Source organism: Thamnophis elegans, chromosome 2, assembly GCF_009769535.1.
Source record: "Thamnophis elegans isolate rThaEle1 chromosome 2, rThaEle1.pri, whole genome shotgun sequence".
Taxonomy (NCBI): Eukaryota; Metazoa; Chordata; class Lepidosauria; order Squamata; family Colubridae; genus Thamnophis; species Thamnophis elegans.
This window is the reverse complement of record NC_045542.1, coordinates 138,863,186-138,880,581: the sequence shown is the minus strand read 5'-3', so window position 1 is coordinate 138,880,581 and position 17,396 is coordinate 138,863,186. Positions and strand designations below refer to the sequence as shown.

The following is a 17,396-nucleotide window of genomic DNA, read 5'->3' as shown; positions in this document are numbered from 1 at the left end:
ATTTGCTGTTGGTGGTAACATGTTGAATTTTTGCCTTCATGCAGTTTGTGGCTAAGGCTTGTTTTTGAGCTGCCAAAATAAAGCCTTCTGTTTCTTTTTTCAGTGCTCCTGATCTTAACCATTTCCAAGCTAGCTTTTGGTCAGCTTTGCCTTCAATACTTTTCAAGTATTGGCTATGCATAGCTTTGTTTTTCCAATTTTCTGCTCGCTTCTCAATTACTTCTTTCTTATATTCAGCTTTTGACTTAGTTGTCTTTAAAAGACCTCCTTTATTTACTTCCTTAATCATTGGTTCTTCACTTTTCTTGATGTAATCATTCAAGCTGTGTTTTTCTTCTTACTTGTAGGAGTCCTTGACCACCCTCTGCTCTTGGTATTATTGTTGTTTTTGTTATAGCATTTTAGCATGTAAATGAGGAAAAGCCATTTTTATCTCTCAGCCAGCTGAAAGCCGAATCAGGACTATCTCAATCCAGGATCCTGGTGCCGCTTTCAGAGATCCCCAAATAACCTCTACAATATAATCTGTCCATTTGTCATTTTGACTGCAGGTAATAAAAAAAACTTGAACATAATTCATTGTGCATTAAATTATAATAGGATCAGTTAAATGATAAGATACTTAGTTGTGAGTTGTACATTGCTTGCTGTTTGTATTCACCACATCAAATGCTACCTCTTTACTCTGCCTAGAATAACAATATGTTTGCTGAAAAACAAAAATAGAAGCTAATCATAGAAATGATTAGCAAATAAACGCTACCAGTTCATTTTACCTTTGTGCCAGTTTCTCAAAGGTGGGAAGGTCTTATTAGCAATGGAAATAGGGTAATGGTGTTTTTAAATCGAAAGCCGTGTTTATTTTTACTTTGTACTGAGTCTGGTAGTTATTCATTTGTCTCCATCCAAGTGAATTATATGCACATATAAATGATACATGCAAACATTCATTCTTCCCTCTTGACAATTTCTCCTCTTTTTTCCTCTGCAACTATTGAAGCCAGGCTTAATGGATTTCTAGATTCTTGCAATTCTGCTATTGATCAAATCTGCTGAGCAAGGGATTACATTCAAGGTGTGAATAATCTTTTTCGGTGCAAGAATCAAATGTGCAGTTTCACTCAGGGGATCATTATTACACCTTCAGCTCTACTTATCATTTATCCAAAGGTTCAGGAAAGATACAAAGAAATGCAGCCTTACCACTGTTGTCGTTCATTACTTAAAGCTATGTATATTATGCAAGCACAAAAGGGTCAAGGAAGGGAAGATAGTCTAAGAGACATATACAGGCAGAGGTGGGAGTCTACTGGTTCCGACTGATAGCTCCGACTATCAGCTGGGAGCAAACTGGTTTGCTCCGACTTTCAACTGGGCCCGCCTACCCGCTCCTGCGCCATACTCACTTATATTCCCTTTTCTGAAGCCCAGCTGATAGCCCAGCAGAGTGGATTGCCGCACCGCAGCTGTTTTCCTCATGTGGAAGGTGATTTTTTTCATGTGTGTAGCGCACATGAACCGAACTGGTTGTTAAACCGGTAGGATCACACCCCTGTATACAGGGGATATCCAAACTTTGTGATTCCATGACAATACAAGCTCTTCCCCCTTTTGTACATGGGTCATATACATAAAAGGAACATGGCTAGTATTTCCATGGGTCAACTCTACTTTTGTCATTTTTATGAAAAGTATCGTTCCCATGGATGCATAAAATGCACCATGCCTAATGTTTCATTCTGTGTGTATAGCACCTCAATTCTCACTTCTTTATTGATTCTTCTTGGGAATGTTTTTAAGGAAATGTTTTTCTGTGTGCTGCATAAGCGGTAATCTTCCAGGGCAAATCCGTCTCTGTCTCTGTGGCTGCTTTGAGTGGGTCTTTCCTACTCTGTCTTACATTCACATCCCCTCTTATCTTCATACAAATAGATGCGGATAGGAGCGATGTCAATGTAGACACAGTTGTGTTCATGAATTATGAATGAGATACAAATGAATACCGTGCACTATGTGTAATGCCTGCCTAGGAACACCGAAGTAGCATGGTCACATCTATACCTAATTATCTCCTTCTACCAACTATACTGGCATATGGGAAATGAAATTATTACATTTTGCTAATAGCAAAAGAACAAAAGGATATGTTAAGTAGGTGTCAGTGCAGTACATATATTTCCTAGTTAGTGGAATAACGACAACAGCATGTTGTCTTCACAGTAAAGATAATCTCTGGATTAGAAATCCTAATTTTTGCATGCTTGGGATGGTTTTAGTTGTACCTGTGACATATAGGCCGAAATATGCCAGAAATGCCTAGATAATGTTGTATGTAGCATAGGAAATAATGACAGTGTAAAGCCTAGTGTATACTTTCTCTATTTTCAAGTTTACTAAAAAGTGTCATTCCTAGAATCTCCCAACCCTTACCCTCCATTGCACTTGGTGAACATATCTTGCATTTTATCAAGTTTCCACTCTCCACAGAATCTCTCCATCTCTCAGAAACTGGATGCCAAGTGTGTTTTACTGCCAGGGATACATTTGTGCTTGGCCAGGTGTGCTAGCCCTTGTTTATACACAATGCTCATAAAGTTGTTTTGAGTTGTACATTTTTACTACATGTTTATTGTGGTTGGTTGCACAGTCAGCCTGGTGATGTTTAGACTGAATTTGGCATTTTTATCCACCTACCCAAGTACTTGGAATAGACAGGTGGTGCTGTTTAATGGTGTTAAAGGTATCATCTCAGGATGTAAGCTATTCCAACTAAAGCTGCATAAAATACTAAGGTATTTTTTATGTGTATCTACCGTGTTTCCCCTAAAATAAGACAGGGTTTTATTTTCTTCCCCCCCCCCCAAAAAAATAAGTACTTGGCCTTAATTTTGGGGGGCTCTTACTATTTTTGAGGTGCAGGAGGCAGTGAGTATGGTAACCTCATGACTGCTGCTGTGTTGCAGTATTTTGGGGAGGGCTTATTTTTTGGGGAGGGCTTATTTTAGCGCATGCGCGCAAAAGCCCAATTGGGCTTATTATCCAGGGAGGTCTTATTTTCAGAGAAATAGGGTATACAAGAAGCAAATGGAGTGCTATCAACTATTCATCTGTGCTAGGGTGTGTGATGATGTGCTTAATATTTTAATGACTTTTGATTCTTTTGATTGAAGAGCCATGGTGGCAGGAAAGTGGTTAGAATGCAGTATTGCGGGTTAACTCTGCCCACTGCCATGAGTTCAATGCTAACCAGCTCAAGATTGACTCAGCTTTCCACCTTTCCGAGGTCAGTAAAATGAGGACCCAGATGTCAGGGGCAATATGCTGACTCTGTAAATTGCTTAGAGGCGGCTGTAAAGCACTCTGGAGCGGCATATAAGACTAAGTGCTATTTTTCTATTTCTATTTCGCCTCTTTTGTTTGCTATGTTGCATTATCCATCTTAAACATTCATTGTCTGATGAGAAGAAATTATCTTAAAGATGTAAACTAAGTTAACTTGCTCAGAGTATATTTTCTCTTTTTCCTCCATTCTTTTGGAAGATTACAGTGAGATTCTTTTGTCTAGTGCCATAATAAATTTAACCAAGCACATATCCTTTACATCTAGGTCAGTCAGAGGGACAATCCAGCACTTGAACCTATTATCCATGGGCTGAAGGGGGTCGTACATCATGGTAAGTAGTTTCTTAAAGTTTGATTGTGCTAAGAAAAGTAGAAGACTCACAGTGGGTCACCTTTTCAAAAGACAACCTGAGTTGTATATGTCTCCTGTAATGATATTTGAGGCCATGGAAGCTGTTATTCAGATGCTATAAATCCCAGTTACATTTATTAGCTGAAATAGCTTTGGACGAATATTAAAAGGGGTCCTTTCTTAGCTTTCATTTGGAATATTTCATTTAGGACATTTTTGCAAAGAAAGCCAGATAAGAATATTATGGTTTCTTATATTTTGTGCTTTCAGATAATATTTGGTTTGCTGAACATTGATCTTTTTAAAATAATTAAAAAATAAGTGCTTAATTTTTTCTATTTTTTATGAAGTATTTGTCCTTACAATTTTACAGAGTTGATAATGGATCTTTAATTTCCACAGATAACTAATTTATCTCAGGATAAAATTTAGGAGAATGGCTGGTAAATGTCACCATTTCTCTTAGTCTGATGTATCTAATCTAAAGGATGAATTGGAATAAATAATGAAATAAAAACCATATCACAAATTTCTATTTTTTAAAAAAAATATATTAAGAAATAACCTTATTACCAGTAATTATAATGTGCAATTATAGCAAAGCTGTGTCAAAATCAACTTTGTCAGATTTTTAATGTAATGATTTGCAAAGTATTAATCATTCCATTACAATTAGCAAAGAAAAGACTGGGAGATTGTGGTGAATCTCAATTCCAACTAAACACTATTTCCACTCCTTTTCAATGAGATTGTTTTTAGACATTTAGAGAAATGCAGAGTTTAACAACATTTTGTTTCCTTCTTGACTAGAAACCTAAAATCAGTTTTTAGTGGCAGATTAAAACTAATAGGTTTCCAGATTACCCGTATTTTTCGGAGTATAAGACACACTGGAGTATGATGCACCTAGGTTTTGAAGAGGCTTTTTTTTAAAAAAAAAAGTAGGTAGGTAGATAGAGGGAGGGAGGGAGGGAGAGAGAGAGAAATACAGTAGGTAGGTAGGGAGAGAGAATATGTGTAGGTAAGTAGGTAGGTAGAGGGATAGAGGGAGAGAAATAGAGAAAGATAGCGAGAAAGAAATACAGTAGATAGGAAGGGAGAGAGAGAATAGGTCGGTAGGTATATAGATAGATAGAGGGGGAGAGAGAGAAATACAGTAGGTAGGGAGAGAGAGAGAGAGAGAGAGAGAAGGTAGGTAGATGTTTCCAGGTGTATTTATCCATGTGCTGGAGAAGGAAATCACTGACAACCTGTAACTCCTAAAACTTTGTTACTCCTGGCACAGCACTTGACCAATGTAATTCTCATCAATCCCTCTAACTAAACAGCTTTCTGAAAGGAAAAAAAAGTTTTTGCACTCTGCAAACCTCCCCAAAACAGCCCGTTTTTCATGAAAATGGGCCCTTTCCCACCCCAAAAAAGGCATGAATAGCCTGGGGGGGCTTGCAGAGTGCTCCTGGGGGTGGGGGGGCAAAAACGAGCAAAAAAATGGCCCATTTTACACTCATTTCTGCCCTCCTCAGCTGCCAGGAGCTCTCTGAAAGCTTCCATAAGGCTATGCAAGGCCATTTTGGTGAAGGGGGCTTCGGGAGGCAAAAATGCTGTATTTGGTGTATAAGACGCACCCAGATTTTCAGCCTCTTTTTAGAGGAAAAAAGGTGTGCCTTATACTCCAAAAAATACAGTAATTGCTTTCCTTTCAAAACCTTTTAATGTTACAACTTTGCATGTTGTAAATCTACTGAAAATAAAAATTTGGAGTTATAACATAACACCAAATTCTTCATTTATGGAATTTCCTATAGGTTTGTTACTATTTATACATTTCAGTGTTAAGTTTCAAAGGAAAAACTAGACACTGAGCTAACTATGTTATTTTCTTCAGAAGTAGATATTATTATCTAGTGCCAGCAGAAGAATCTGTTAGAAAAAGTGAAAAGAGCAACTTTGGTGATTCTATGATTTGATGAAGAAATTGTGTCTACTGTTTACGTGACCTGGAATATTTTAGTTGTGCCATCCTGTCTGTTTTGTGCTTATAGACTCTACTCCTAGATTACTAAAATGATCCTATTCCACTTCCATCTGTTGCTGGAATATCTATTGGTGCCTAATCATACTTCTATTTTGTAAATCTACTTCATCAGCTTAAGAAAAAAATCCCTAGAATATAACAATGTGACTGGGAAAAGGATACTGGTAGTCCTCATTTAACAACTGCCTTGTTTAGCAACTATTTGCAGTTATGATGGGGATGAAGGATTAATTTTGCAACCAGTCCTTGCATCTATGACCTTCATAGCAAAAGAAAGCTGAAGTACGATCATAAAATCAGGATGTTTCACTTAGCGAGCATTCCACTTAGCCAATTGCCAGTCCCAATTATGATCACTGAATGAGGACTAACTATATTCTTTCTCTGTGGGTTTTCCTCTCCACAGCAGAGAAAATGAATGCATGAGCTTTTTTTTTAAAGTCTTTTTTCAAATAAAAATCTGAAAATAAGACTACAAAAACTACAGTTAAATGTGAAGGTGGTAAAGAGAGAAAATCTAATAAAAGCTCAAGCTCTATTCTTGTTTAATTAAGAAAAAGAAATATGTTCTTTAATTTGGCTGGTTACAGAATCCAATAGTCATCGTGTCTGGAAATTATAAGAATTGAAGTCCATAGAACTGGCTGGTTGTTTCCTTTATTGTCCTTTTTAGATTCAAATAGTTCAGAACGTATATAATGTCCTTTTTTAGAATAAATCAGATTATTTGTTTCTACACTTGCTTGATTCTTTCTTTGAATACCTCAATATTTATATAGTAGCTTGGGAAGTTATAGCTTTAGTTTGGCAAGATTCTGTCTATTAGGTGCAAGCTAATAAAGAATAGGACTTGATTGGATTTTGCTCTCTAGTCTCTAGGCTTGAGCCTGACACATATATATTCTCATAGCATTTCATTTGTCCTCTGGAAAAACTCCAAAGATCTGTTTAGTCCAACCCTCCTATCCTTCAAGAAATGTTGAAGACACTTCAACATTATTTTCAGAAAGCTACTGGTCTGACATGCTGTTTTGAGCCCATATACTAAGTTTGAATTTCTTGCTTTTAATTGTTGTGTTTTTTTCCCCTTTGGCAAGATCATTTTTTAATTGTTTTCTTAATAGGTTTATAATATATAATTGGTTTTAAAATCCAGCATATCTGGTGAAGTATAGTCAAGGTTACTGGTTTTTCCAGTTGCAATGGATGGCTGGGGACGTTGGACCATAAGAAAGGCTGAGCACCAAAGAATTGTGGCCTTTGAACTATGGTGCTGGAGGAGACTCCAGCGAGTCCCTTGGACTGCAAGGCGATCAAACCAGTCAGTCCTGGAGGAGATCAACCCTGACTGCTCTTTAGAAGGTCAGATCCTGAAGATGAAACTCAAGTACTTTGGCCACTTAATGAGAAGGAAGCACTCACTAGAGAAGAGCCTAATGCTGGGAAAGATTGAGGGCAAAAGAAGAAGGGAACAACAGAGAATGAGGTGGCTGGATGGAATCACTGAAGCAGTAGGCATGAGCTTAAATGTACTTCAGAGGAGGGTAGAGGACAGGAAGGCCTGGAGGAACATTGTCCATAGGGACATGATGGGTTGGACATGACTTCGTAACTAACAACAATATCTGATGGGACTATTTGGAAGGCTCTTTCATTGTTACCCTAGTAGTTGGGATTTCTTTCCTTGTCTTCTCAGCCAGAGAACTACACAAAATGTGCCCCTTATAAAAGAGCCAATTTGATCAAGTGGTTACGACACCAGGCTAGAAACCATAAGACTGAATTCTGGTTCAATTTTAGGCATGAAAGTCAGCTGGGTAATTTTGAGTCAGTCACTCTCTCAGCCCAACTCAGCTCACAAGCTTGTTTTTGTTGTGGGAAAAATAGGAGGAGGGAATATTTCTTAGATTCTCAGCCTTGAATTGTTTATAAACAAAAATAGTAAAGGTGGGATTTTAAAAAATCTAAAAAATTTATGTATCACTACAAGATGGCAGTCTTTTGACCATCTCTTTTTTAACAAAGTTCTCTCACTTTGCTGTGCCCTTTTAGATAAGAAAGATTGATAATGTTAGAATCACATTCTGCAGGAGTGAGAGCTATTTTGGCCGGAGATTTCATCAGGGACTTGAATTACTGACTAATTTGATGGAACATAAATAATTGTGTCCTTCACACTGTCACCATCTTAATGATGATAGAGATATGTCAACATAAAAAGATCAATGTAGAATTAACTGTAACTGAAAAAGTTTATTTTTCTTCTTCTTCTCTAGGGATCTATTTCTTAGCATTCCAATGTTGCATTAAGTTTAATTTCCCAAGAATTAGACTAGGTGCTTATGTGAACAAAAACAGACAATATGGGAAACATTAGAACTGAAATAGAAAGTAATGCTTAAAAGTTTTTTTCCCTGAGTTTTCCTATGTTAGGCAGGATATGTATCCCTATGTAATTACTGTGGCCGCAACAGTCATTGATTTTGGAATTTCTTGTACTGTATGGCATTCCTTCACATTTATCATGCTTGCTTCTCGTGTGTTATGGGTTGTACATTCTGTATCTGCTGCACTTATATTAATGAGTGCCACTTTGAATCTCTCAGATTTCGGTCCTATCCCCCCTCCTGTTCAATATCTACATGAAGCCACTGGGTGAGATCATTCGATGGCACGGGATGAAATACCATCAATATGCGGACGATACTCAGCTGTATCTGTCCGCCCCACGCCAACTCAGTGAAGCGGTTGACATGATGTGCCAGTGCCTGGAGGCTGTCAGGGTCTGGGTGGGGGTTAACAAGCTTGTACTCAATCCAGACAAGACTGAGTGGCTGTTGTGTTTCCCTCCCAAGAATTTGGCCAGTATTCCATCACTCAGGCTGGGGGGTGAAAATTTATGACCCTTAGACAGGGCTCGCAACTTGGGAGTCCTCCTGGACCCACAGCTGACTTTAGAACATCATTTGTCGGCTGTGACCAGGGGGGCATTTGCCCAGGTTCGCCTGGTGCACCAGTTGCGTCCCTACCTGAACCGGGAGGCACTCGCAACAGTCACTCACGCCCTCGTGACCTCAAGACTGGACTACTGCAATGCGCTCTACATGGGGCAGCCCTTGAAGAGTATTCGGAGACTTCAACTCGTCCAGAATGCAGCCGCGTGAGCGATTGTGGGTGCACCTCGGTACACCCACGTTACACCTATCCTCCGCGAGCTGCACTGGCTACCGATTGGTCTCCGGATATGCTTCAAAGTGCTAGTCGTAACTTATAAAGCCCTTCATGGTATTGGACCTGGGTACTTGAGAGACCGCCTGCTGCCAATTACTTCCTAAAGGCCCGTTAGATCAAACAGGGTTGGCCTCCTCCGGGTTCCGTCCACCAGCCAATGCCACCTGGCTACCACCCGGGGGAGGGCCTTCTCTGTGGCAGCTCCAGCCCTTTGGAACGAACTCCCCGCAGAGATTCGGACCCTCACCTCTCTCCAGGCCTTCCGGAAAGCCGTCAAAACCTGGCTGTGCCGGCAGGCCTGGGGTTGATGAGTTTCCCTCCCCTCTTGACTTGTATGGCTGTATGATTCTTGTTTATTTTAATCACGTGTATTGTGTTTTATGTTCCCTTTTCCCCCTTTGAGTTGTTCGCCGCCCTGAGTCCCTCCCGGAGAAGGGCGGCATACAAATAAACTAAATCTGAAATCTGAAATCATTTAAAAGCAAATTAGAAACATATGATAAAGCACAAAATGGATCAGTGTGGATTTCCAGTGTGAGATGTGTTTTCAGATCTTCCCATGGCATTACTGTGTTGAACAGAAAGCAACACTCTCAGTTTGATAAGTGTGAACCAGCTTTGAGTATTTCCTGGTGTACAAAATGGACTTTCAGGGGCCTCACTGTCATCTATTCTTGTGACTCCCAGCATGGATGAAATTTAAACAGTTTGGAATGTTAAGATGTTTTTAAGAAGAAGAATGCTTGCCATAAGACTTAAAGCACCCAATTTGCTCCTCTTAAAAAGTCCACATACACTCCCAAAGAGTCAAATCCTGGCCTCACACATTTTTGGAATTTGATTCTCCACATGACTCATAAAAACCTTTCTGGTCCTCAAACTAGGAGAAGTTGTGAATTCCTGCAGGACTTTGATTCTGATTCTTGTCAACCACAGAACAGAATAAAACTTTCATAACGGTTTGCAAAAATGAGATACATTTAAAATGCAATAAAGGTAAAGGTTCCCCTTGTACATATGTGCTACTCATTCCCGACTCTAGGGGGCAATGCTCATCTCCGTTTCAGAGCCAAAGAGCCAGCACTGTCCAAAGAATCTCTGTGGTCATGTGGCCGGCATGACTAAACTCCGAAGGCACGCAGAACACTTTTACCTTCCCACCGAAAGTGGTTCCTATTTTTCTACTTGCCTTTTTACATGCTTTCTAACTGCTAGGTTGGCAGAAACTGGGACAAGCAACAGGAGCTCACTCCGTTACATGGTGCTAGGGATTCAAACTGCCGAACTGCCGACCTTTCTAATCGACAAGCTCAGCATCTTAGCCACTGAGCCACCACGTTCCTTTAAAATATAATAGATATAAATAAAATACAATTTTACTGCATATCTCCAATAATCTCCCTTCAGATCAGATTTTGCCTTGTTTTAAGGGCTGTGCTCTATAAGCTGGGATTTCTCTGGGCACAAATTCTGACCATGGAAAAGGATTAGATCAGACAAACTGGAAATATTGAACAGTTCTGGTTTTTCTTTGACAGCAAATAACATAGCTGTTGTCTGTATTAAACCAAATATCATTTCCCCCTCCATATAAAAGGAAATACCAGCCATTCCATTCTTAACAAGCTGAGAGTATCTGGGATAAGCCCTACCTTTAAATTACTATTACTACAATGTCTAATGATGCTTGGTTCCACTTTCTGATCTTCCTTCTGAGAAAGCAGTGTTCAATAAGGCTGCTGGTCTTCAAATGTTTGGGAGGGGAAGTCTTTAAAAATAAATGAAAAAATGTTGCAAAAAATGAATCCAGTCCCTTATATTTCAAACATAATATTGATACGTTTTAAAAGATAGCACTGCAGCTTTACAGTAGTCCTCAAAATCAAATTTTAGTTTTCATAACTTCATCCCATTCTGTTGAACCACCAGATTAGCAATTTTCTTTGAAGTCCTAAGAATCTTTTGGTAGCACTAGCCGCTATTTGTCTGAGGATAACCTTCAGTCTAGCCTAGATGATACAACCTTGATTCGTCTACACCAGGGGCATCAAACTCAAGGCCCACAGACTAGATCTGACCCGTGGGGTGCTTAGATCTGGCCCATGGGGCTGCCCTGGAAACAACCGGCCAGTGAAAATGGAACTCAGGAGGGGCTTCCCGCAGCTCTCCTGAGCTTTGTTTTCACTGGCAGAGTGTTCAGGACACCACAGGTATCTGCGACATGAGTGCCATCGAGCTGGCCACGTCCCCATGCTCCCCCACTCCCGAGATCAAACACACCTTGATGTGGCCCTCAATGAAATCAACTGACAACCCTGATCTACACTCTATGTCTTATGCACCTACGTATCTCTGGAATCTGACCCCTCCTCAAATAACCAAATAAACCAACTTACATTTTGTAATGTTAATCATTACAAAATGGTTTCCTATATTTCTAATATTATCCTCTTTTAAATAACCTGCCCCATTTCTATTTTTCCATAATAAAGGTATATCTTTTTAAAGCCTCAAAGTAGTATATATGTGCTACCCATTAATAAGGGGGTATTTGTGTGATGTTAAAAAGGAATGCAAACTTTTTTAGTCTGGGGCAGCATTTGGAGAAGAAATGCAATTGCGGAATATGCAACATATGTTTTCACACTTCATCAAATTGTTGAATCTTTGTGTTGGAAAGAACCTTGGAAGTTACATGTCCATGGAGAAATCCTGCAAATGCAACATCTTTGACAGATAGTTCTGATAGACCTGCTTAAATTCCTCCCACGACCTCCCATTCCTGGATTAATGACAGAACGAGAAAGAAGTAGCCAAACATTACTTGCCAGTATTTTCAGCCATTGAATTCCAGATTTATCCCACAGAGTTAGAGACAAAGAGTTTATAAAATCCAAATACACATTCGGGTAGATAAATATGCACATTTACAGGATAAAAAAAACACAAGAGGAGGAGGGTCTACTAGTCAGTTGAAGGTCGCATTTGAAGGCAAGGGAAAGGTTACCAGTGCTGAAAGAAGAAAAGGTTTTGATGATAGCAAGAATGTTTCATAAGTAAGTTATCCTCTTTTAGCTTTCAAACCACATGGACTTTTAAGTGGACAGGCTTAGTGATATTGCTGCCGGGCTGATACATAGATGACTATTGTAAAATTAGAACTTTACTATTTGAAATATAATTACGTTGGGTCCTGGAAGAATTTAGCTTGATATAGCTTTGAGGGAAGAATAGAACAGAACAGAATAGAATAGAATAACAGACTTGGAAGGGATCTTGGAGGTCTTCTAGTCAAACTACCTACTTAGGCAGGAAACCCTACACCATTTCAGACAAATGGTTATTTAGTCTTTAAAACTTTATTTAGTTCTTTAAAACTTCCAGTGTTGGAACATTCACAACTTCTGAAGGCAAGTTGTTTCACTGATTAATACTTCTAACTAAGGAGAAACTAACAATTTCTCCTTAGTTCTGAGTTGCTTCTCTCCTTAATTAGTTGCTTCTTGTAGGAAATCATGATAATTTATATATTTATATTAGTAATAAAAGCAGTAATAAATGCTATTAGCTTTATATTTGCAGAAAACCGAATTGTTTGCTCAAAACAGCAAGGTGCTGTAGTAGTATATTTGCTGTCCATTATATGCTTGCTTTGAATGTCAACTGAGTTTATTAAGCCATATTTCCAATTTTTTGTTCGGATAGTGGCATTATTTCAGTGTCCTTTAGCCATATGGATGATCCTTGATTTATGACTGGTCACTTAGCATAGTTCGAAACCTACCTGGGGAGATATTTACAATGGATTTAAAGCTTTGACCATATTTATAGCTGTTTGCCAAACCCCAGCATTTCTGGATACCAATAGCAAACCAGTGGTTTGCTTAATAACCATGGTGTTCACATAACAATCACCGAAAAAGATAATAAAATCAGACAGGCTCCATTGCAGTTGTAACTTAAGGATTATCTGTATACTAATTTTACAAAACCCCAATATCTAGTGTGGTTAGGAAGAGAACCTGCAACCTGAAATAAACATTGCCAATCCCTTCCAGTGGCAGTGTATTGGTCTGTGTTAAGAAGAAATTTGAAAATGTTCATCAAAACTCCAGTGAAAATTAGAAATGTACCAATATTGAATGTAGCTATTCGACTTCAGCAGAAAAGGAAGAGAGAATTAAAAGAGCCATAAGTATTTTGAGCTTACTGCAAACTTACTGCATCAGTGCAATTATTTAATTTGATTTATAGCTCACCTCATCCAATTTACAAGCTGCCTGGAATAGGTAAAAAATTGTTCATTTTAAAATAGCCAGTTAACCTTGATCAAATCCCATTTTACAAGATCTATCTCTGTTCAGTTCCAGTTTTTATATAACTTCTAGAGGTCACCCAAGCTTGAGCTGTTGCATGTCCTGAGGTTAGAAGACACCGATCCAGAATTGATTGGAGTCATGCTGAGATCATATAACTTGGAAAGGGGAAAACCTTAGAAGTCTGGCGCCAGATCACTTAATAGTTTATAACTCATTATTATCACGTTAATGGAGCTCAGGAAAGAAATAGTCCAGATTCTGGACCATTAAGGTAATGTTTTTAACTAATCAACCAACTTGAGAGTAAGTGTAGCTTAGAATGAGATTTTTGAAGTACAGCATTTCTCTTTTGCTAGTCAAACTTTTTTTTTTAAAAAAAAAGGACCGGTTTTCATCAGTCTTCACATATTTTTAGTTTCATATTAATTAAACTTCATGAGAACTGGAAAAAAATAGAAAGTGGATAATACCAATTTTTTTCATTCTTTCAAATGCCCACCAAGAAGCCAAGTAGCCTTACTTTCAGGACAAGATTTAGCATAATAACTTGGTCCATTTAGACTGAAGTTATTGCCTTAATTTTATGGTCATTTTTTTAAAAAAATGGTTAATGGAACTTCAATAATGCTTATTAATTTTCTGTTAGAAACTTTAATGGAAGCACTTCAAAATAATGCAAGCTTCAGTGGTTTTTGAAAATGCCCAGAGTTCTGGTAATTAGGAAAAATAAATGGAGTGTACAAATTCTTGGTGGTTATACATTGATTTTGTCTGGGATCTTAATCTGTAAGTATTCCATGCTTTGTGGGGGGAACAGTATCTGCAACTATAATCAACCAATTCACATAATCTTAATTTTTCATTATTTTGTTACTGAGAAACCTCGGGCTACCAATTACAGTTGCAATCTGAACACAGTTCCTAGGGAATGAATTATATCAGTCAAAATGTACTGTGTTTTATTATTAAAATCCTAAACCTTTACTAAGAACAATTTTTATTAAATTCAGTGAAATGTTCTTCTTTTAATCTTATTTTGGGGTTGAAATCTAGCAGAAGCAGACAACTTGAAGTGACGTGGGATGAAAGAGTAAAAGCAAAAGTTGTCAAGAGGACTGATATAATATGACAAGAGAGAAGTAACCTAAAAATGGTATAGTAGGAAAGAGGAGGGCTAGTCAACAAATGGTTGTGCTACTCAGTGCAAAAGGATGATGAGCCAGAATTTAAAATAATCTCCCTACTGTGAGTATGTAGAAAGTGAGTGTGCAGAAAGAATATTATAAATTCCAACAAAAATTAAACTGAATGCTCAGCCTACCTATTTTGGGTTGCTAGCTCCAGACAAAAGCAATTTTGAAGGTTTCTCACTATAAATGTGTACATGTAGACACACACAAACATCTTTCTGTCTCCACATGCATGTATCTCTCTACGTAGACATACAAATACAGCTGTACATACATGCATGTCTCTTTCTTTCTGTATTCACACATAACACCTGTGTGTAAATGCCTCTCTCTCTCTCCCTTCCTCCTCCCTCTCTCTCTCCACATACACACACAACTCTGCCAGAAGCAATTCCACAAACAGACAACTAACAAGAAAAATATGTTGAATTAATACCTAATAATTAAAATGAATGTGTAGTTTTATGATATCATTTTATATGGCTGCCTAACTCACACCTGCATTTTTCTGTCTCTCCTTCACAAACAACTCTGGCACACAGAAATATGCAAGTGCACACTCACATACATTTTCCTTCACGATGAGTCAGCAGAAAACAAAAAGGAATCTGAGTAATAATGGATGAAGAAGAAAGAAAGGAAAAGTGGGGAGCGCACGCGAGAGAGAAGCCCTTGTTAAATTTGAAAGGAAAACAAAAAGAGTTAAATTCACCAGACAAATAACCCCTTTGCAGCAATAGCTAATTTTCAGGTTATTCTTCAAAAGCATTGCATTAAACGCCCGTCTGTAGCTATTTTACATCTTCTCCCATTCTTATCTGTGAATGTTAAGAACCACCCTCATCTCCCAATTCACACATAATTATTTCAAGGAAAAATACTCTTCATGTAATTAAGTATAGTGTTTAGCATCACTGTGTAGTGTCAGTTAATTATTTATTTAGCATATTTATAAGGCTGCCAGACTCCAGGTGACTCTGGAGGGCCATGTACGAGAATAAAAATAGAAAAGAAAATGAGACAATCAGCAAAAGGTGATGGTGAACCCAGAAGGAAAAGAATCAGAGCCGTGGTGGCAAAGTGGTTAGAATGCAGTATTTCAGGCTAATTCTGCTGACTGCCAGCAGTTCAATCCTAACTGGCTGAAAGTTGACTCAGCCTTCCATCCTTCCAAGGTTGGTAAAATGAGGATTTTTGGGGGCAATAGGCTGACTCTGTAAATTGCTTAGAGAGGGCTGTAAAACACTGAAGTAGTACATATGTCTATGTACTATTGCTATCAAAGGCCAAGTACAAATGATGCACATCAGAGTAGCCATAAGGCTCCAAGATGCAACAATGGGATCCTCTGTCCCACTTTACCTTCCTACTCCCTAACCTCCTCGCTGCTGCAGACACAGTTGTTGAGTGGATGGATGTACATCTCAGAACCCAAAGTTCTTCCCACCATCATCACTCTGTGGCCTGGACTTTCACACTTCGAAAAATGTGAACACACAGTTGCATGTTTAAGTCAAGCTTCTGCATCTTTATATCTCTCCTAACCCAAGGGGAGGGGACAACACAAAACAACAAAAAGGGACATTTTAATTGTGTGAATTGCTCGTTTCTCTTTGAATAGAGCTTATGCCAGACTACCTGATCTACTTTTTACACTTGAAGGAGATTAATAGCAGCTTGGGTGTTGTAGAAGAATTTCTCCTGAGATCTTCCTGGCCAATTCAAGATATTCAAGAGAATAGATCCATGCTTTGCTGGATTATGATAAGCACCGCAGATGACAACTGTATTTTTGGAGAATGGAGAAATAGGAATAATTGCATATTTCTCTGGAATACTATAGACATGGTAAATAGGAGAATGTTGTAGAGCAAGAACCTTAACACATCTTCTCCAATTTGAGGGAGCTTAACTGGTAACAGCTTCCCCAAGGTCTGACATGAAAACTTTTGCTAGCTTCTTCAATCAGATATTATGCCAGATGCGTAAAAAGGGTTAGATTTGAGTACTGTGGATATATAAAGATAAATATTTCCCTGTCAGTCATTTCCGATTCTAGGACACAGTACTTATCTTTGTTTGTTGGCCAAGGGAGCCAGCATTGTCCGAAAACAATTTGTGTGGTCATGTGGCCAGCATCGCTATATGCCAAAGGAGTACGGAACATTGTTACCTTCATACTGAAGTAGTACCTATTAATTTGCTTGCATGTGCATGCTTTTGAACTGCTAGGTGAACAGAAGCTGGAGCAAGTAATAGGAGCTCAACCCATTGTGTGGAGCTCAGGTCTCTGGGCTGTTAGCTCTCCAGCTCACAAGCTCAGCATTTTTAACCACTGGGCCATCATCCCCCAATGTAGATTTGTACTTTTAATAAATGTCCTTATGAGAATGTTCCTAATTTTCATGGTGCAACCAAAATCAAGAAGATAATCATAAGCAGCTTTCAAAGATCAAAATTTATCCAGTTATTTCTTTGTTCTTATTTAGAATGATATTTTACAATTTCTGTCTTCAGCCTGGTATCCTCCAGATGTATTGGACCATACCACAAAAAGGTATTTAAAGACCTGGGTTCTGACAGACGAACACAATTCAAAATGCACTGACGATGCCTCTTCGAATGGTGATGAAACATTTGTAGCCAAATTACCAAGCAGAGCTCAAACAAACAGTCCGTATTGGACCATGTTGGTTGGGAATTATGAGTCCAGACAGCTGGAGGATCCAGGCTTCGGAAACCTGAACATTACTTGTGTTCAAAATATTTGGATGAAGTAGGGGGTCCTGACTTAGATATGTCTCTGTCTTCAAGGAATATCCTTACCTAATAGTCAAAGTACAATCCAAGTAAAATATTTTGATCAAGACTACAGCCTAACTGAATACATTTTCTTTCCTTTTTTGGGTTAAGTTTTTGTAATGTCA

The 17,396-nt window shown here is 38.5% G+C and overlaps 1 protein-coding gene across 7 annotated transcripts in view; it reads left to right on the top strand.

Annotated features, from left to right (window-relative positions):
• Positions 1–17,396, top strand: part of PTPRG (protein tyrosine phosphatase receptor type G) — a 731,369-nt gene that overhangs the window by 551,714 nt on the left and 162,259 nt on the right. For all 7 annotated transcript variants that reach the window (XM_032209412.1, XM_032209411.1, XM_032209409.1 and 4 more), the window contains exon 6: positions 3,608–3,674. In XM_032209412.1, the coding sequence (XP_032065303.1) occupies positions 3,608–3,674 (67 nt within the window). The remainder of the gene's footprint in view (positions 1–3,607; positions 3,675–17,396) is intronic.